The sequence below is a fragment of the Physeter macrocephalus genome, chromosome 11 (genome assembly GCF_002837175.3).
Source record: "Physeter macrocephalus isolate SW-GA chromosome 11, ASM283717v5, whole genome shotgun sequence".
Taxonomy (NCBI): Eukaryota; Metazoa; Chordata; class Mammalia; order Artiodactyla; family Physeteridae; genus Physeter; species Physeter macrocephalus.
The window spans coordinates 62859074-62881286 of NC_041224.1; the positions used below are offsets into that span (position 1 = coordinate 62859074).

The 22213-nt window shown below is 36.2% G+C and overlaps 1 protein-coding gene across 3 annotated transcripts in view; it reads left to right on the forward strand.

The window, feature by feature from the left end:
- LRRC49 (leucine rich repeat containing 49) overlaps window positions 1-22213 on the forward strand; it is a 144670-nt gene that overhangs the window by 110921 nt on the left and 11536 nt on the right. For all 3 annotated transcript variants that reach the window (XM_024128798.2, XM_024128799.2, XM_024128800.2), the window contains 3 exons: window positions 13894-14131; window positions 15341-15526; window positions 18390-18499. In XM_024128798.2, the coding sequence (XP_023984566.1) occupies window positions 13894-14131; window positions 15341-15526; window positions 18390-18499 (534 nt within the window). The remainder of the gene's footprint in view (window positions 1-13893; window positions 14132-15340; window positions 15527-18389; window positions 18500-22213) is intronic.

Consider the following 22213-nt stretch of genomic DNA (forward strand, 5'->3'; position numbering starts at 1 on the left):
AGTGTTCCATGAGCACTTGAGAAGAATGTGTATTCTGTTGTTTTTGGATGGAATGTCCTATAAATATCAATTAAGTCCATCTTGTGTAATGTATCATTTAAAGCTTGTGTTTCCTTATTTATTTTCATTTTGGATGATCTGTCCATTGGTGAAAGTGGGGTGTTAAAGTCCCCTACTATGATTGTGTTACTGTCGATTTCCCCTTTTATGGCTGTTAGTATTTGCCTTATGTATTGAGGTGCTCCTATGTTGGGTGCATAAATATTTACAATTGTTATATCTTCTTCATGGATCGATCCCTTGATCATTATATAGTGTCCTTCTTTGTCTCTTGTTATAGTTTTTACTTTAAAGTCTATTTTGTCTGATATGAGAATTGCTACTCCAGCTTTCTTCTGATTTCCATTTGCATGGAATATCTTTTTCCATCCCCTCACTTTCAGTCTGTATGTGTCCCTAGGTCTGAAGTGGGTCTCTTGTAGACAGCATATATATGGGTCTTGTTTTTGTTTCCATTCAGCCAGTCTGTGTCTTTTGGTGGGAGCATTTAATCCATTTACATTTAAGGTAATTATCGATATGTATGGTTCTATTACCATTTACTGAATTGTTTCGGGTTGTTCTTGTAGGTCTTTTCCTTCTCTTGTGTTTCTTGCCTAGAGAAGTTCCTTTAGCATTTGTTGTAAAGCTGGTTTGGTGGTGCTGAACTCTCTCAGCTTTTGCTTGTCTGTAAAGGTTTTAATTTCTCCATCAAATCTGAATGAGATCCTTGCTGGGTAGAGTAATCTTGGTTGTAGGTTTTTTTCCTTCATCACTTTAAATATGTCCTGCCACTCCCTTCTGGCTTGGAGAGTTTCTGCTGAAAGATCCGATGTTAACCTTATGGGGATTCCTTTGTGTGTTATTTGTTGTTTTTCCCTTGCTGCTTTTAATATGTTTTCTTTGTATTTAATTTTTGACAGTTTGATTATTATGTGTCTTGGCGTGTTTCTCCTTGGGTTTATCCTGTATGGGACTCTCTGTGCTTCCTGGACTTGATTGACTATTTCCTTTCCTATAATAGGGAAGTTTTCACCTATAATCTCTTCAAATATTTTCTCAGTCCCTTTCTTTTTCTCTTCTTCTTCTGGGACCCCTATAATTCGAATGTTGGTGCGTTTAATGTTGTCCCAGAGGTCTCTGAGACTGTCCTCAGTTCTTTTCATTCTTTTTTCTTTATTCTGCTCTGCCATAGTTATTTCCACTATTTTATCTTCCAGGTCCCTTATCTGTTCTTCTGCCTCCGTTATTCTGCTATTGAGCCCTTCTAGAGAATTTTTAATTTCATTTATTGTTTTTTTCATCACTGTTTGTTTGCTCTTTAGTTCTTCTAGGTCCTTGTTAAACGTTTCTTGTATTTTCTCCATTCTATTTCCACGATTTTGGATCATCTTTACTATCCTTATTCTGAATTCTTTTTCAGGTAAACTGCCTATTTCCTCTTCATTTGTTAGGTCTGGTGGGTTTTTGCCTTCCTCCTTCATCTGCTGTGTGTTTCTTTGTCTTCTCATTTTGCTTAACTTACTGTGTTTGGGGTCTCCTTTTCGCAGGCTGCAGGTTCGTAGTTCCCGTTGTTCTTGGTGTCTGTCCCCAGTGCCTAAGGTTGGTTTAGTTGGTTGTGTAGGCTTCCTGGTGGAGGAAACTAGTGCCTGTGTTCTGGTGGTTGAGGCTGGATCTTGTCTTTCTGGTGGCCTGGTCCACGTCTGGTCATGTGTTTTCGAGTGTCTGTTCTTATTATGATTTTAGGCAGCCTCTCTGCTGATGGATGGGGTTGTGTTCCTGTCTTGCTAGTTGTTTGGCATAGGGTGTCCAGCACTGTAGCTTGCTGGTCATTGAGTGGAGCTGGGCCTTGATGTTGAGATGGAGATCACTGGGAGATTTTCGCCGTATGACATTACATGGAGCTAAGAGGTCTCTTGTGGACCGGTGTCCTGAACTTGGCTCTCCCACGTCAGATGCACAGCCCTGATGCCTGGCTGTAGCACCAAGATGGTCTAGGCTATTTTTAAAGAATTAAAAAGCAGAACGTTGTCAAGAGATTGGGAGAAAATTTCGTATTTCTGGGACTAGCAGTCTAAAAGAAATTAAAGATAAGTACATAAAGCGAGAAAATTAATAGTCAGCTGGAATAGTGGGAATTTATGGTCAGATTAAGTTTTTGAAGTTGAAGATTTTAGAGGTGGAATATATCTAAGTAATAATAACATAAGAGTAATTTGGTGGCTATTGTGGCCATGGGAATGGGTTGTTGCAGAAGAGTAGTAATCAATGAGAGGAGAAGAGGAGAGAAGATCAGCTGCAGTTATTATTGTAGACATTGAACTTACAGACGATAGAACAGGTGTGGAACTAGTGGCCAGAGTATTCAAGTGACCAGCCTTATCTCCTCCCCATCTCAGCCATGCATCCTATGTCCTTGTCACACAGATGTTCACTGTTCACGTTTTACTAGTGTTGGCAGCAGCAGTGATTGTAGGAGTGTCTTTGTTTATTAATTCATTCTTTTACCTGGCAAAACTATTTCTGATAGTTGGACTCTGACTATTAAGTGGACTGATAGGTGGACTCTAGACTATTAATGTGACTTTCTTGACACTCTAAACTTTTTTTTTTTTTGCGGTACGCAGGCCTCTCACTGTTGTGGCCTCTCCCGTTGTGGAGCACAGGCTCTGGATGCACAGGCTCAGCGGCCATGGCTCACGGGCCCAGCCGCTCCACAGCATGTGGGATCCTCCCAGACCGGGGCACGAACCCGTGTCTCCTGCATCGGCAGGCGGACTCTCAACCACTGCGCCACCAGGGAAGCCCGACACTCTAAACTTTTTAAGCAACTTTTGTCCAAAAATTTTGTGGCCCTCTAAAATAATTTAAAATTTTAGAGTTCATTTTTATGGTCCTGAAAACAAAGTTATTTCCAAGAGAAAGAAGAAGTATCTGCTAATGAAAATTATTGTGACTTATAGTTACTGCCAAGAGTTTCAGAATTTTTATTAGGAGTTCCACAAAGAGGCTTTTTAAGCAAAGAGCACAAGGAAGAGTTTGGAAGAGATGGGAAAAGTGATGTGTGAGTTCAATGCAGAGGATGTGGAGAGCTGTAATGAGTCTTTAGGAAAGAGATCCACAGTTTCTGACAAAAAATTTCTACTGATGTATATTCAGAGTGCCATAGAGACACAGTTACGTTATCATGGTCTGGCCCTTTTTGATGATCTAAAAACTGTTAAATCAAGGAGACCCAGATGATATTTATATATGAAGTCAGAAAAATAAACCTTTAGAGATAGACAATGAATTATTGGTAGAGACTGTAATGCAAAATCAGTTACTTATAACTTCTAGTGGTTGTAGATAATTTTTTTCCAATTTAGTTTGTGGTTATCTGATTCCTGTAAAATCTGTTATATCAGAAAGGTAGAAATATTTCTAAAAGAGCTTATTGTACCTTGAATACGCCTATATGAGGGGCTCTTAACCAGAGGATCCAGATTGACTTTTTGAACTTTAAGTTCTTATTTTGCTTGAACACTCCACACCAGTTGACGTAATTAATACTCATTGTTGATAGGCTCTTTGCATTGGCTTTCTTGATAGCACATTCACCTGATTTTCCTTTTACCTATGTGGCTACTCTTTTTAAATTTTTTTTATTTTTAATTATTTATTTATTAAAAAAATTTTTTATTGGAGTATAGTTGATTTACAATGTTATGTTAGTTTCAGGTGTACAGCAAATTAAATCAGTTATACGTATACATATATCCACTCTTTTTTAGATTCTTTTCCCATATAGGCCATTACAGAGTATTGAGTTCCCTGTGCTATACGGTAGGTCCTGATTAGTTACCTATTTTATATATAGTAGTGTGTATATGTCAATCCCAATCTCCCAATTTATCCCTCCCTCCCCTTTCCCCCCGATTCTTTCCCCATATAGGCCATTACAGAGTATTGAGTTCCCTGTGCTATACGGTAGGTCCTGATTAGTTACCTATTTTATATATAGTAGTGTGTATATGTCAATCCCAATCTCCCAATTTATCCCTCCCTCCCCTTTCCCCCCTGGTAATGATAAGTTTGTTTTCTACATCTGTGACTATATTTCTGTTTTGCAAATAAGTTCATTTGTACCATTTTTTTAGATTCCACATATAAGCGATGTCATATGATATTTGTCTTTCTCTGTCTGACTTCACTCAGTAAGACAGTCTCTAGGTCCATCTATGTTGCTGCAAATGGTATTATTTCATAGTTTTTTATGGTTGGGCTACTCTTTTTTTAAAGTATATCTTGCTGACTCCATTTCTATCAAATCTCTGAATGTATATCATTCTATTTCTTGATTTATAAGATTTAGATATACTTTTTGCTATAGTAGGTGAGGATTCAGCTCATTCACCTCTCTCCTCCCAACACTATATATCTATAGTTATTTTATTGATAACTTTTGTAGCATGTAATGAAACCTCTATTTCTTATTCCCTCTGCTATAGATAGTAGCTCTGAAATCTGCAGTGGGCAAGATGAATCTATAATTTTTACTTTTCTTCCCACCCTTTTACATTGCAGTTTCTATCAGCTATACTTTTCTAATTTCCCTTGCTATATCTTCCTTGACCTATTGGTTGAGTGTATTGTTTAATTTCCGGATATTTGTGAATTTTCCAGATTTCCTTCTGTTATTGATTTCTAGTTTCATTTCATAGTGTGAGTTCAAACTTTCAGAATTTATTGAGACTCGTTTTGTGGCTTCTGTCCTGAAGAATGTTCCATGTGCACTTAAGAAGAATGCGTATTCTAATGTTGGGTAGAATCTTCTATATACATCTGTTATATCTAGTTGTTTTATAGTCTTCTTCAAGTCCTCTATATCTTTTTTTTTTTTTTTTTTTTTTTTGCGGTACGCTGGCCTCCCACCGTTGTGGCCTCTCCCGTTGCGGAGCACAGGCTCTGGACGCGCAGGCCCAGTGGCCATGGCTCATGGGCCCAGCCACTCCGCGGCATGTGGGATCTTCCCGGACTGGGGCACAAACCCGTGTCCCCTGCATCGGCAGGCGGACTCTCCACCACTGCGCCACCAGGGAAGCCCCCCTCTATTTCTTTTTGATCTGTCTAGATATTCCATCCATTATTGAAAGTAGGGTATTGAAGTCTCCAACTATTATTGTAGAACTATTTCTCCCTTCAGTTCTGTCAGTTTTTACTTCATATATTTTGGGTGTTAAATGCCTATATGTTTATAATTTTTATGTGTTCTTGATGAATTGACCCTTTTATCAATATAAAATGTCCTTCTATGTCTCTTGCATGTCTCCTGTGACAATTTCTTATATAACATCTCTTTTGGTTACCATTTGCTTTGAATATCTTTTTCCTTCCTTTCAATTTCAATCTATTTGTGTCTTTTAATTTTGTAGAAAGCATATAGTTGAATCATTTTCTTAAAATCCATTCTGCTAATATCTGCCTTTTAGTTGGAGAATTTAATCTATCAGGTGCTAATGAGAAAGGTCTTACTTCAGTCATTTTGCTATTTTTTTTCTACTTGTATATCTTCTTTGTTCCTCAATTTCTCCACTACTTTCTTCTTTTGTGTTTGATTTTTTAGTGTAACATTTTAATTCCCTTTTCATTCCTTTTACTGTATATTTTGTAGTTTTTTTTTTAGTTGTTACTCTGAGGATTACAATTAACATCTTAATGTATAACATTTTAGTTTGCATTAATACCAACTTAGTTGCAATAATATACAAACACTGCTCTTATATAGCTCCACAGCCCTCTATGTTGCTGTTATCACAAATTTCATCCTTATACATTGTGTGGACATTAACATAGATTTATAGTTATTATTTTATGCATTTGTCTATTAAATCATATAGGAAAAAAAAGGAGTTACCAACCAAAAATACAGTAACACTGGCTTTTATATTTATCTGTGTAATTACCTTTTCCAGTATTCTTTATTTCTTCATGTGACTTTGAGTTATTGTCTAGGGTCCTTTCATTTCAATCTAAAGGACTTTTAGCATTTCTTAAAGGGCAGGTGTACTAGCAACGAACTCTCACAGTTTTTGTTTATCTAGAAATGTCTTAATTTCTCCCTGAGTTTTGAAGTACAGTTTTGCTGGATATAGAATTCTTGGTTAACAGGTTTTTTTTTTCTTTCAACACTTTAGGTGTGTCATCCCACTGCCTTCTGCCTTGCTTGGTTTCTGATGAGAAGTTGGCTGTTACTCATATTGAGAATTCCTTTTACAAGACTAGTCATTTCTCTCTTGTTGCTTTCAGGAATCTCTCTTTGTCTTTGTCTTTCCACAGTTGGAGGTGATTGCTTAGGGTCCTCTCAGGTCTTTTCTGAGCATAAATGTGGACATAAATGTTGCCCTCTAGATTCCCTGGAGTACACAGGAGCTTCTCAAAGTCCCTCTTTCCCTAAGTATCTTCTTCCCCAGACTCTTGTTTCTCAGTCTTTTTGGTCTGTTTATGTTTGCCCATGTGGCAGCAGCTAAATATGTTTTTGCCTTTAAATACTTTTGAGAGCTTCCCAGGTGGTGCAGTGTTTAAGAATCTGCCTGCCAATGCAGGGGACAAGAGTTTGAGCCCTGGGCCGGGAAGATCCCACATGCCACGGAGCAACTAAGCCCATGCGCCACAACTAAAGACCCAGTGCAGCCAAAAATAAATAAATAAATAAATTTGTTTAAGAAAAAAAAAAAAACTTTTGAAAAATGCTGCCCGGAAGCCACCTCAGCCATGAGGAAGCTCTGAGTCAGGAAAACAAAGGCAATCCCTTGAGCTGATCCTTTGGGGAGCTATTAGATGTGTCAAAACACATAACAACAATTTTTTGATAGTAAGGTATGTATGGTTTCCTCTGGTACCAGCAACCTACACAAGGAATGTGGACTGTCCTCTTCAAGGCTGCCACTGAGCTGGGGAGTGGGGAATGGTAGCAGGGTAAGTTAAAATGCCACAGAACTCTCTTAGTAAAATTCAGCACTTTTTTTCTTCATTAAGCATTCTCCTGGTTGTTGTAATTTTTTTTTAGACTCTAGAATTCTGAAAAAGTTGATTCTGACAGTTTGTGCTATTGTATTTGTTGCCTTCTGTAGAGATGGAGTTTCTCTCCTTTGATATGCTAATTTTTCTGTATTCTATGAGCTATTCTTTTACATTTCAAGATCAGTATCATTTTTATCTGTTCTGTAACCGAAACATTTGTCAATTGGTAGCATCTAAATATTGAAAACTAGTAAACAGTGTTTAAATTTCTGTGATTATATAACTATCATGTAACTATTTTTTACTTGAGAGTTAAGTAGTATACTATGATTATATCTCATTTTCTGCTTCCTAAACCATTCAAGGAGACTAGTCCTAGCGTCAGATTCCAAGATTACACTTCAAAGTTTGTTCAAAACCATGCCACACTTCAGTTTGCTTTGTATTTGAGCCATGCGTTTCTTACATAGTTTCTTTTTATCTGGGGTTTCTGATGGCCTGTTTTGTTGTATTGTTTTTGTTTGTTTGTTTAACAAAGAAATTTGTGCTGCCTTTACCACATTCCAATTTCTTTGAATTTCTTTTTTTATCTTTTGAATAGAATCCACTCTTATTGAAGCTTTCTATGTCCCTGACCTAATTTAGTCTCATTATTTCCTTTTGGACCATTGTTTACAGTTTATTGTTTTACATCATATTACTAGTAGCCTTTGCTTTTTACTTGGATTATGTGTCTTTTTCATATCCTCAAGTACTTCTATCCTCTCAACCTCTAGATGGTAGAATTCCTCTGAATTTGGTCCTAGGCCCTCTTTTCACTCTCTGCTTCCCCCCTGAGCAATATCATATATTTCTTTGACTTTAAATGTCATTTATATTTTGAAGATATCAATATGTATTATCTCTTCTTTTATAGTTTACCCATTTGGATTGTGTTTAAGGGAAAAAATATTTTACTACATTGAGATTATAAAAATATTCTCCCATTTTGTCTTCCTAAAGTTTTAAAATTTTGCCTATCATATTTTAGTCTTTATTACACTTGGAATTGATTTTTAAGTTTGAGGCTGATGTCAAATTTGTTTTTCCCCTTAGGAATAACCAGTTGCCCCAGTGTTATTTATTGAGTATTCTTTCCTTTTCCCACTGAACTGCAGTGCCCCTCTGACTGTTTTATTGGCAGTGGGAGAAGTAGGTAGTAGGGTCCTTTTGCAGATCTTCAATTAATGCTCCTCCCTCACTTCTCATTTCCATCTCCAATCATATTTCTGTTCTTTCCTTTCCAAAGTTCTACTGGGCAGCTTGGCTGCCATCTTTGTTCTTGTCTCCAGTTCATATTCAAAGCTATGGCTTCCTTTGTCCTTCTTCCTCACTCAAAATTCTTCACCTTCCAGCTTCCAGAAATTTGTTGAGACTTCTTGCTGAAGATTGTCTCCCCCTTTCCTTTTTACTTGTTATTGTGTGTGTATAACATTTCAATTACTTTAATGGGGCCTTAGAGGGAGAGGTTTCAAACACATGTGCTCATTCTGTCTACTTTTTTATCTGAAAGCACAAAGTGAAACATTTTAAATATTAGAAGTTATATTACTACATTCTCTGTAAGTCTTTAAAAATATAATTAAACTTCATCTCTTGGGAATGATATAAGCCTGGCTCTCTCTGAAGGTAGAAATCTAGTCAGAGGGCCACAAAGTCTCTTCCTTAGTGTTCCAATTTGTTTTTTAATGCTTCATAAGATTTTCCATTTTCAGCAATCCCATTTATAGTCTTTAGTATTTCATAATGCCAAAAAAGTGGCTAATTCTTGTGTTATAATGTCTGTGACCTTTGGCTTGTGGGTATGTAACTAAACGTGTGGAAATAAGTATCCATGAAAAAATTACAGGCACATAAAGAGAAGAAATTCTGTAAAACTTTGGTATATCCCATTAATGATTTCACTGTTCACTGTACTTGGGACATATTGTAGTAAAGTGACATACTACAGGTTTCTTTCCCTTGCCAGAAATGGGAAAGTACTTGGTGTAATGTTTTCTTTGCTTACATTGGATGCATGCAGTGAAGCTGGTTTATTTTTGGTCATTTCCTGTCTATGAACACTGTGGTATTTTAGCCAACACTACTATAATAAAATATAATGCATAAAATGAATTTCCACACCTATGAATGTTGTAATAGAAATTCATAAAATACGTTATTGTAGGAATCAGCACCACTTATTCACTGGGAAAAGAAACTTCTGAAATATTTTAAGTCTTTCTGTTCTAGCCTGTTATAGAATGCATAAAGATTTTTTTAAAAACCTGTAGTCCTCTGAAATATTGTCTTTTTTTTTCCATATAGGCATTTAAGAGTATATTCTCCATTTAGCCTGGCTTTCAGGGACTCATTACTGTGTTTCATTAAGTTAATCACCCTGTCGTAGTGTCCTCTACTAATCAAGAAGGCATGGAATATTTTTCTGATTAATTCTTATATAAAGATTGAGTTGGATAAATGAACATTTGGACTTGGAATTAACCAGTAAAGATCTTGAAGAGAATTCCTATTTGATGGCAAACTGCCTACTGTTATATAAATAATACTTGAGTAGGGAAATATACATGGAAATGTATTGGGCTTCATGGAGAAACAAATTTTAAAGCATAGATCCTCCATAGAGGAATACCACATTTCTTAGAGCATAAATTTAAACTAGACAGGGGTAAAACCTAGACCAGGTGACTCCATCACCTAGTCTAAAACATTTGAATAACACTTGAATCCTCCCGCTCCTTCCTTCTCGAAAATCACTAAGTCCTACTTTTATGATCTCTTAAATATCTAGTATATCTGTGTTCTCTTCTTTTATTAATAATTATCACTAAAATGTATTGAACTAAACATGGAGTATGGTTTAGAATGTGATTTCTAGTTTTAATAACAACTCTGAAAAAATATGTATTATGATCACCATTTGGAAGTTAAGACACTTCCAACAAGGAAACTGAAACTGCAAAGAAATTAAATAACTTGCTCCAAAAGTCATCTATTTATCACTGGCAGATCTGGGATTTGAACTAAGCTCTATCTGGTTTTCTTGCCAATGCCTTTTCTACTGCATGATATCCTTTTTTTGTTATGCCCTTATGTGGTCTAGTTGACACTATTGCACTGGTCTTCCTACTAATCTCTCTCCATTCAGTCTCTCCCTGCTACATCCTCCACAAAGTTCACCAATTTATTATCTGTCTCAAGTAGGTCCTTGAGGCAAGGGAACATATCTTATTCATCTTTTTATCCCCAGCACCAGAACCTAGCTCCATGCATGGCACATTGAAGATGCTTAAAAACTTGCATTGAATATGCTTCTGTTACTTTTTTATTTAAAAATCTTTTTCTGCTCCTCAACCTTATGGGATAAAATCTGACTTTTCAGCTTCATCTTCAGCTACTACTCCCCCATATGTTTAAGTGTTTCATTTCTATGTTTCAGTGTTCCATACATATTGAAATTGTTCTTAACTGAATATGTTATATATAATTAGGCTTCTGTGCCTTTATTCATTCTATTTTTCTTACCTAAAGTGTGCTTCCTCCTTCTACTTCTGATGAAATTCTACTGTTCATCTTTCAAGGACCAGTTCAAATACTACCTCCTTTTGAAACCTAACTTCTCCCCACTAGAAGAATTAATTGTTTTTCCTCTGCATTTCCATAGCATATTGCTTAAATATTCATTATATGACAATAAACATAAATATTATATTAGGATTAATGTATACATTTATCTTGCTTTCCACCCTCCATCCAGATTGGGAGCTCTTTAAGGACAAATAAGTATTAATTTATCTTTATATCCCCAATGCCTACCACAATATCTGACATATAATAGGCTCTCCAGATTAACCTATTTGTTTAACGAGGTTGAGGTCATTTCAGTTTAGAAATTATACCCATGTGTTTATTAATTTAACTGCAGAGTATGATTAGAGCAGTTATATTTCTGGGAACATAGCCCAATAAAAGTGAAGAGAGTTTTGATATATTTAAAAACTTGCACATGATTTCTATACTGATTGTCCTTATCAATTCAGATGAGTTGGTTGCCTGTGACAGAATTCTTAGGACAGGGCCCTGTGGGCTTTTAGCAAATGTTTGGTGAATAAGTGAATGAGGGAGCAAATGAAATAATATGTATGTATGTTTGACTAAAAAGATGTGGACATATCTATTAAGCACACAGGGAAAACTGGAAGGACAATCCCCAACATATAAACATGGGGAACAAAGTTCCTAAGTTATTTTTTATGGAAATCAGAGCACACCTTCCTTGAGGAACAGATTTCTCTATTCCATATTGGCCAGAGTTTGAGGCTAACCTCAAGCCTCATTCAGAAAATAACTGAAATGGGTTTGGTCTTGTATGACCTATTTAATAGGTGCTTTGTTTCCTATCTACAGCCCCGCAAACTTGCCATTTGTTGTTACTGAATGTCCATGTGAGGTCTATAAAACTTAGAAATTACTTCTGCTTTGTTTTATAACTATACAACTGTTTTGCTGAGACTAGGTTTGTTTATTTCACTTATTTTCCTAACAGTTTGCTTGACAAACCTTTAAAGAAAATAAACAATCCTTTTCTAATAATAGACATTTTATTTTGTAGTTTATATTCTTAAACTTTTAATCATATGGAAAAAAGGTAAACAAGACACTTCCAAATAGATGATATAAAACAACACAACTTCTCAAAGGATTTATTCATGTTTTTGGCACATAGCTGTGATTCAACTTTTTTGTTGCATGTCATGACCATCAGGCATCACTACATCAACTAGCAAACCTTTTTCTTGCCTTGACTTTACTTCTTCATTATTAGCCTCACCTGCAGAAACCTTCTTACTAACCCTTAGCCCGTGACTATGTCACTGACTTGTCCCTTTGCTCAAACCACAGTTTATGATTGGAACACCCTTCTTAAGAGTCAATAGATACTCATAAGAAACTTCATAATTGTCTCATTTCATTAATTCTTTGAAGAAATATTTATTGAGCACAACATGTGCTAGGGAACTGTGCTAGGTCCTGGATCTACTATAGTGAATGTGACAAAGTTTGAGCCCTCCAGGATCACAATGTTTAGTAAGAGAGACAGATAAGGAAACAGGTAATTTCAGTGCAGTGTGGTTAAGTGCTGTAATAGTGGAATATATTCTTTTCATTAAGCCCTCTTTATTTCAGTTGCATTGAAATGTAACTCCTATCCTTTATCCTATTCTAGAAATGATTATATGCTTTACATAGCTCAACACAAAGTTATCACACAAAGCACAATATAAGGAACTCTTAATTCTCATCTTATTTTTGTTCTATATTATCAGCCATTACATTTATAGGATTATCATCTAAGATTATTCACACACCACTGCTCATTGAATGTTTGATTATTGTCATATAATAATCATTGTCTTGAGCACTAGTCTGGCAGAAATCAGTCCTTTTATATTTTCTCAGTTGCATATTCACTTAGAGTTGATTGATGTCATTACCCAGCTTTTTATTGTGTCAACAAATGTGTTACATGTTAACTGGTACCTATGAAATAAGTACAGTAAGTCTAGTAAAACATGATAAACTAACAGGGTGATGGTTTGTCAGTCTTACTCCCAGCATCAGCATTATAAAACTTTTGAAGATCTTTAATAATGCAGTCATTTACATTGTGAAAGGCCCATTGTGAAAAGCTCATAGATTCCAGAGCTCCAAAGCTGAAAAAATATAGTCAAAATTGTAAACACATAATTATGCTTGAGTATGAGAAGTGATGTATTGGAAGAGTGTACAAAATTCCATAGGAGCACAAAGGAGAGCAAAGCACTAATATATTTAGTAAGGGCAAATAAATTCTGTCTGAGAGCAGAATTCCAGAATGAAAACCCATAGAACAAAAACCAAGCATCGATTGAGTTTTGAGATTGGGTAAAACAAATAGTTATGTCTCTATTCACAAAGCAGAAAATTTGAATTGGATCAAGCCATTTCTTTTCTTCTTCAAAGAGCTATCATTTAGGAAACCTTTTATAAAACATGTGGCTCTAACTGAAAATAATAACAATGATCATATTCAGTAGATATGTGAAGTTATTTTGTATCTGTGTGTGTGTGTGTGTGTGTGTGTGTGTGTGTGTGTATATACACACACACACGTAGAGTCAGTAGTGGATTTTTTTAGCATTTCTTATTTCAAAATGGGGAGAAAATCTTCATTGATTTTACTGCTTATAACTGTAATATATATACACTTGCAAAATTTCAAACAACATTGAAATATTCAAAAATAGAAAGTCAAAGTTACCCTTTAATCCAGCTTCTGAGAGAGAAACTATTCTTAGCAGTTATTATATAAATTCCCAAGTGTTTTATAAACGTAGTTTTATATTACATGGTTCTTACTATAGAAATATTATTTTGTAAAATACAGTGTTTTTTCAGCCAGACAGTGGAATACTTTATAGATTAGGAAAACCTATTTGTTTTCACATGCAAAGATATCTATGATCTATTAAATGGATTGTTTTAAAACTAAATAGAATATCAATTATCTTTCACTGATATAAATAATTTGGGTTTAAAAGTGGTATTTTTGTTGTTCACATGTGCCTCTTTTTGAATTAAAGTACATGACTAGAAGAATACAAAACTTGTAGATATTCAATTGAAAATTAGTCTTTGGTGCTCTGGGTTTAATTACTGAAATGAAAAAAAGTGAATATAAAATTTCAAATACCTTTCCAACAGGTCTTTATAATCTGTTATTTACTTTGCATGATAAGACTTTCATTTAAAATTATATGTTGGGTTTTCCAGGTCTCTGGACTCAGGACTCACCAGTGCTTTACAAGGTCTATCTGTCACAGACACACACCTTGTCGAAGTGGATGGAGACACACTTTCCTTATATGGCTCAGGAGCGCTGGAATGTCTGGATCGGAATTGGAGCGTGCAAACAGCAGGAATGGTGACAACAGTGTCCTTCACTTTCATAGAATTTGATGAAATCGTCCAAGTGCTTCCCAAATTGAAGATTAAGTTTCCTAATTCTTTGGTAAACATTTCCTTTTAGTTGTATGTTTGAATTCTTCTCAGTCATGACTTGTATATTCAGGCCAAAGACCTGTTTTAACTTTTATTTCTGCAATTTCTATCTGGCAAGGAGACTAAGTTCTAGTGTTGATTTTCTGAATCTGGGATTTAAATTAGTATTCATAAATGGCCTTGCAGTCTTCTGTAACTATTAGAAATTATCTCTCTAGAAAATGCTTCTTTATGGAGTATAACGGACTAATGTAATTTTATTCAAATTATGTATTTCTACTTTGTAAAACTTTCAACAGGACCTCACCCAACTGTATATTATATATTCATTTATTGTACCTGGTATTAATGGGACATATGTATTTACATATAATTTTTACAGTAGTCTCCTAATAACACTTAAAATAATTTTAATAGCTCATTAAAATTACTTTGAGAAATTAGCCCTTTCCAATTATGGTATTATTGTATTATTTATTAGTATGAATTTGCAGAAACTGTGATTTCCATGAATTCTTTCCTGAGTTTTTATTATCATTATGTTTTTCTCTGTCAGCCAAGTGATTTACCTCACCTACCCTTTATTAAGTGTTTTTTTTTCTTTTGTTATATCATCCTCCCTAAAGAAGATAGAAGTGGAGACAGTATGTTTAGAAAAGATCATCTAAATTCACATGCGAAACACTTACATTAGCATTTCGGTTTTAGTGATTTTATTTTCTGGTAGCCAGTTTAAGTAGCCTACATAGTAATTACCAAGATAAAAGTAATGATGGTTAACTAGTTCTTCTCAGAAGCACTGTGTGAGCCCTGCATTTATAAAATTCTGAAAATTTTACTTCTGATCTTTCCTTTGTAGATTTCATCTCAGTGTAAAGCATGTAAAATCATTGTAATGCCTGGAAGAGTCTGAATTATTCTATATTTATATAATTTTTAAGACTCTTACGTTGTTAATAAATAGGGGGATGTCCTTTGCAGAAGGGAAATCACTTTGAATCCAATATTGGATGGATTAATATATTCCAACAATAATTTTGCATTAGGTGGATTAAAGTGTATGTAAGTTTAATACATTCAGTTGGTTTAATGTAATTGAAAACATATTAGCTAAGCGTAAAGTTTACATTTATTTGGGGAATGATCAGTGAAGTTTAATGTTAATGTTTTAAGATGGTTAAACTCAATATTTGCCTCTTTTTTTGTTTTATTATTGTAGCACCTTAAATTCAAGGAAACAAATCTTGTAATGCTGCAGCAATTTAATGCACTAGCACAACTCCGTCGAGTTGACCAGTTGACAATTGATCCTCAAGGAAATCCAGTTGTCAATTTTACACTCTGGAAATATTATGTTCTGTTTAGACTGAGCCATTTTAATATGCAGAAAATAAATGGAACAGAGGTAAGCTAAACACGAAGTCAACTGTAAAATTAAAATATTCCTTTTTAGGGGAAGTAGTCATAAAAATGGCCAGGAATTTATGTATAAAACCATGATAGAACTTTTGAGAAATAATGTTTTTTTTTAAAAAAAATCTTGAGATTTAAAATGTTGAAAAGCTAAAACTATTTATCTAAAAACTTCTAAGGTACTAGACAAATTTTGAAAATAAAATAGTAACCAGATCATGGTGAATAGTAAATACTTTTTTGATAGTTTGTAAGTATTCAGAGAAGTAAAGTGTTGGTAGGATAATAGTTTAAAATTTAAAAAAAGCCACTTCTGTAAGTAATGTGATCTTTGTATTTTTCAGAGTGCTTTACAGACTGTCTGACATGCAAAATGGTATGGGGAAGTGATACTAAATGTCAATTAATTAGGATTGTGGTAGGGGAAGGGAAGAATAACATGGAAAAAAAGAATGTACATAGGGAAAGAAGAATGATTTTAAAAAGAAGAGATGAAAAAGAGAAATAAGCAAGGAGGAAAAATAAAAGAAGATAAAGTAAAGATGAGTGAAAAAGGAAGTAAAACAACCATAAGTCCATAAACGTCTGGACTGCTTAGTTTGTAGCAGATCCTTTTGGCATATCTGCATTGTATAACTTGGGCCTGGAGCCTGAATAACTGGAAAATTATTAGTAAAGAGTTATTTTTCAGATTGATTCTGCTAAGTTTGTCACAGGGTTAATCCCCCAGCTATCCAAAGATCATGTTCTCTTTAAATATTACTTTGGAAGAAAAGAGGCAAACTATGCTTCTTCCTCTACTGTGGAATTCCAGAACTGAATTTAAATAATCCTCTAAAGGAAAAAATCTTTAATGTGCTGTTAGTATTATTGTGATTATCTCTTAAAATTCAGACCTCCTTATTGTAAGATGAACTATAATCAACTTTGCTAGCATGGTGGTAATAGCAAATGTATTTCCCTGCAGCTGATACACTGTAAGTAACTCTAGCCTAAAACTCCAAAACTACAGCATACCATTAGGAGACTGGAGGTCTCTGGGTCATTGTACAAAAGCCATATGAAATTTGCATCAACCATGGTAGGCCCATGACCACAATATCAGCCATCTGTTGAAGATGTAGGCAAACCTGGAACCTTCAGATGACTATTACTTTCTCCAGCTAGTTCTCAAGAGATTTGTTTCAGCTTTATGTACCCTCTTGGTACTTCCCCAGAGAGGCTGTGAGTCACTGGTCAGATCGAATAATTAGTTCCAAAAGTTTCCAAAGCTAGCCTACACTGGAAGAAGAATAGTTGTTTTTGCTATGGGTGAGTAATTCTCCCTCATAATGGCCAAATCATTATCTCAGTTAACCCTAAATAGTGTACTTACCCAAATGTGGATCACTACTGGAGATGTAATAATTATTATAAAACCTTGAGATAGAAAGTAATAGTATAATATAATTGTATAAATTAGAGAAGAATGAGAAAGAACCAATGTAATTTATTCTGATTTAAAGTTCCAAAAATGTCAATGCCAGGGATATTTGACCCTTTAATAAAAGACCTACAATAAAACTGCTTATCTCATCCTTGACAATATTTAATAATGTTATACTATATTCCTACTTCTCTTTGTGTAAGAGAAAATGGTATTGCTTGAGGAGACTTAAATTCAATTATGAGCATCAAGAGGAAAAATGGAGTAGTGCCTGGCACTGGCCACTAGGTGACTATATTAGACCAAACAACTTAGTTGTCAGCTGAAGGACGGATTCCAGGGAGCAGCAGCCTCATTAACTATGAAAGTCTAGGGAAGGGAAGGGAAAGAGTCAGTCTGCACTGATTCATGTGTATAAGATGCTTGTGAATTATGGATTTATTTTCCAGAAATTCCTGTGTAGTGTATTATAGCTAGTGTAAAGAATAAAGTTTTTAAAAATGTAAAATTTAACTATACCAGGGTTTCTCAACCTCAAATGCTCTGTTGAGATTTTGGATTAGAGAATTCTTTATAGTGGGAACTGTCCTGTGCATTGTAGGACATTTAACGGCATCTCTGGCTTCGACCCACTAGATGCTAGTAACACCCCTCCACCAGTTGCGATAAACTAAAATCATCTCCAGACATTGCCAAATGTTCCCTAGGGACCAAAATGGCCCCTGATTGGGAACCACTGCATTATACTGACAATCTAATAGTATTTAAAATGCAAGCAACCTAATTTTATATTAAAAAATGTGCCCAGGTATTAATACAAGTCCTGCTTTTAGTAGTTTCTTGGTTAACATAGGAATGAGCCCTCATGGGGAATATATCTGTGACAGATTATTCCTTGTGGGGAGAAAGGCGGACAAAATTTCAGAACGAATAAGAGTGCCTTTCCTAATCCAATGTTCATTCCCTCAGAAAGGGACAAAATTATCCTTTTAGGAACAAGGTATGAACAATACCTTGTCTTACCTTTGACACATTATTAAAGTCAATCTATTCCATTGACACTTGAGATTTTTCCCCCTAAATCATTCTACTCAAAGAAGCTATAGAATTTTTGAAAAAAATTCATTAAGAATTTAAGGTGTCTCAAGTATAATCCTTAGGAACCATGGCTTCTAAGTCAGAGCTAACTCCTTACTTCCCAGCCATCATCCATCACCATGGGCCACATTTGTATCAATACATCTTCATTCTAATCAAGTGCAAGGAAGAAAGAGAAATACCAATGAGAACTCACTCTCACAGCCCAGGAGAATGTATTTTTCTGGACTAAAAGAAAATATTTAATCTGGAAATTTCTTTGGAATTATGTTAGTTATATCAAGCTAAGAGGCAATGTCATTTTTGACCCCTCTCCTTCATATCTCTTCAGGTGACACAAAATGATATGATAATGGCTGAAAGGCTCTTTGGAATCCTAGCACATGTAGCATCTTCTGAATTACCCCAGTACCATCTGATTTCAATTCTGGGTGATGCCAGGTAACCTTTAATTTCTATAGCTTTTGTAGAAGTACTGTTGCACTAGAAAAAGAAATATATTCCACACACCTCTTAATTGTGCTATTTATTCATCCTACAAACATCCTAAATTTGTTTTGTTTCTGGCCCTCTCCAAAGTGTTGGAGGTATAAAGATGAATAAGACAAAGTTCTTGCTCTTGTGTGGCTTATAAGCTAATAAATTAACTTACTAGTTTATAAGCTAATAAGTTAAAGACATTTCAGATGCTATAAGAGAGGGCTGTAGGAGCATAGGAGACTACATTTTGGAAAAACATTGGTGAAGGCTTCACAAAGGAGGTAACATTTTTCTAGTTCTTCAGGAATGCATAGGAGTTTTTTCAGGTTCAGGGTTTGAGGGAAAGAGATCTTCAAAGGTACAAGGAATTGTAAATAGTTCAATATAATTGGAGCATAGGATGATTGTGAATTGTGATAGGAGATGAAGGTAGAAAGATTGATTATGATCTGATTTTGAAGAGCCCAGAAATCCATGAAAAACAAAACTGAATACTGTGCTTTGTAATTAAGCACAACAATCTGTGATTAGATTCATGTTCTAGAAAGGCTGCCATTTAAGAGGACAGAGATGGAAGGAATGGAGACCAATCAAGAGGCTAGTCTGTAGTCCAGGAAAGAAATTATAAGGGTCTGAACTAAGACAGTGAGAATGGAGAAGAGGATAATTTGAAAAATACTTAGAAGGCATGTACCTGACAGAAAACACTGACTGACAGGATGTGGCATAGATAGAAGGAGAAAAGTCAAAGATGGTGTGTTAGTCATGATTCAGTTATAGATAATTCACTCTGGCTAGAGTAAGGAGAAAACAATTGATATATAAGAAATTAGTTATCTACAGAATCATTGGAAGGAATAAGGAAGCAGCCTCTAGACTGGGCCTGGAAAGGATCTCAGAATGATACCATGGAACCAGTCCACCAAGGAAACTGCTACCTTTGCTATAGTCTGGGAGCTGGGTGATCAGGAGGCTTGTCCTGACCTCGACTTCCAGGATCATACCACGTTTTACTTTGAGGATCAGGAAGTTCCCCATTCCCCTCCCCAAAACTTGGCTCCAGAGCCATGCTACCCTACTATAATCTATACCAACAAAATGGGTATCTTGTGTGCTTACTTCCCCACTTAGTTCAGTTCTGATTGCACTGGTGTGAGGAGAAAAAGGGGCAGAGTTGTCTCTAAGAAATTATAACCAAAGCCAATCTTCAGGTAAATTTGCAGCCTGAGTTTATAATACATGCATAGTTTAAAATAATTTCAAAATTTAAACATTAGTATCTCTAGATACCTGGTAAAAACAAATGCACCTTCTATCTGGAGGAAGTTACTCTCATCCTATTTCAGATAATCCCCATGGATAATTTTTAAGGACAATGACCAACACACAATGAAAAGAATTTTTTTTAAATAGCCAAGCACACAAGGAAATAAGGCACCATGTATAAGAACTAGCAGGAAAAAAATAGACCACAGAAACAGACCTACAAATACTTTAGATTTGGCATTATCACTTATAGATTATAAAATGACTATGCCTAATATATCAATATTTCATGGTATAAAAAACAAGATTGATGGCTTCCCTGGTGGCGCAGTGGTTGAGAGTCCTCCTGCCGATGCAGGAGACACGGGTTCGTGCTCCGGTCCAGGAAGATCCCACATGCTGCGGAGCGGCTGGGCCCATGAGCCATGGCCGCTGAGCCTGTGCATCTGGAGTCTGTGCTCCACAACGGGAGAGGCCACAACAGTGAGAGGCCCGCGTACCACAAAAAAAAAAAAAAAAAAAAAAAAACAAGGTTGAAAATATCTGAAGAAAACAGGAAATTTTTAAAAAGTGATCCATCCGATTTGAAGGAAAACTAAAGGAACTTCTATAAATGAAAAATATAATAAGCATAATCATTAAAGCTTAATTAAGAGGTTTAACAGCCAATTAGACACACCTGAAAAGAGAATCAGTAAACTGGGAAATAAACTAGAGAAGATTTTGCAAAATGCAGAACAAAGAAAAAAGAACAATATATGGAAAAATGGTTAAGAAATTTGAAGATGGAGTGACTTAGAAGATTTAACATATGTTTGACTGGAGTTTCAAAAAGACACAATAGAGAGCATGGGATAGAGATAACAGCAAAGAATTTTTTCAGAATTGATGAAATACACTAACCTACACATTAAATAAACTCATCCATTCCAAATTTGTAAAAAAAGAGTCATGTACCAAAATGTTCATTGCAGCTCTATTTACAATAGCCAGGACATGGAAGCAACCTAAGTGTCCATCAACAGATGAATGGATAAAGAAGATGTGGCACATATATACAATGGAATATTACTCAGCCATAAAAAGAAATGAAACTGAGTTATTTGTAGTGAGGTGGATGGACCTGGAGTCTGTCATATAGAGTGAAGTAAGTCAGAAGGAGAAAAACAAATACTGTATGCTAATACATATATATGGAATCTAAGAAAAAAAAATGTCATGAAGAGACTAGGGGTAGGACGGGAATAAAACACAGACCTACTAGAGCATGGACTTGAGGACATGGGGAGGGGGAAGGGTAAGCTGTGACGAAGTGAGAGACCTACTAGAGCATGGACTTGAGGACATGGGGAGGGGGAAGGGTAAGCTGTGACGAAGTGAGAGACCTACTAGAGCATGGACTTGAGGACATGGGGAGGGGGAAGGGTAAGCTGTGACGAAGTGAGAGACCTACTAGAGCATGGACTTGAGGACATGGGGAGGGGGAAGGGTAAGCTGTGACGAAGTGAGAGACCTACTAGAGCATGGACTTGAGGACATGGGGAGGGGGAAGGGTAAGCTGTGACGAAGTGAGAGACCTACTAGAGCATGGACTTGAGGACATGGGGAGGGGGAAGGGTAAGCTGTGACGAAGTGAGAGACCTACTAGAGCATGGACTTGAGGACATGGGGAGGGGGAAGGGTAAGCTGTGACGAAGTGAGAGACCTACTAGAGCATGGACTTGAGGACATGGGGAGGGGGAGATCCCACATGCCGCGGAGCGGCTGGGCCCGTGAGCCATGGCCGCTGAGCCTGCGCGTCCGGAGCCTGTGCTCTGCAACGGGAGAGGCCACAACAGTGAGAGGCCTGCGTAACGCAAAAAAAAAAAAAAAAAAAAAAAAGAAATCTACACCTAGTCACATCACAGAACACTGACTATAAAGTAAAAATTTTTCAACAACCAGGAAAAGAGAGGTTATCTTCAAAGGAGTGCACATCAACAGTTGACTTCATAACAGCAACAGTGGAAGCCAGAAGACAGAGTAATGAATGTGTTCAATATACTGAAGTAAATTAATTGCCAAGCTAGAAGTCCATACAGGCAAAAAAGTCTTTTAAGAATGAAGGTGAAAGGGACTCCCCTGGTGGCACAGTGGTTAAGAATTCGTCTGCCAATGCGGGAGACACGGGTTCAAGCCCTGGTCCGGGAAGATCCCACATGCTGCGGAGCAACTGAGCCCATGCGCCACAGCTACTGAGTCTGCTCTCTAGAGCCCACGAGCCACAACTACTGAGCCCTCGTGCCACAACTACTGAAGCCTGCGCTCCTAGTGACCGTGCTCCACAACAAGAGAAGCGCACCGTAACAAAGAGTAGCCCCTGCTCACGGCAAGTAGAGAAAGCCCAGGCACAGCAAAGAAGACCCAACA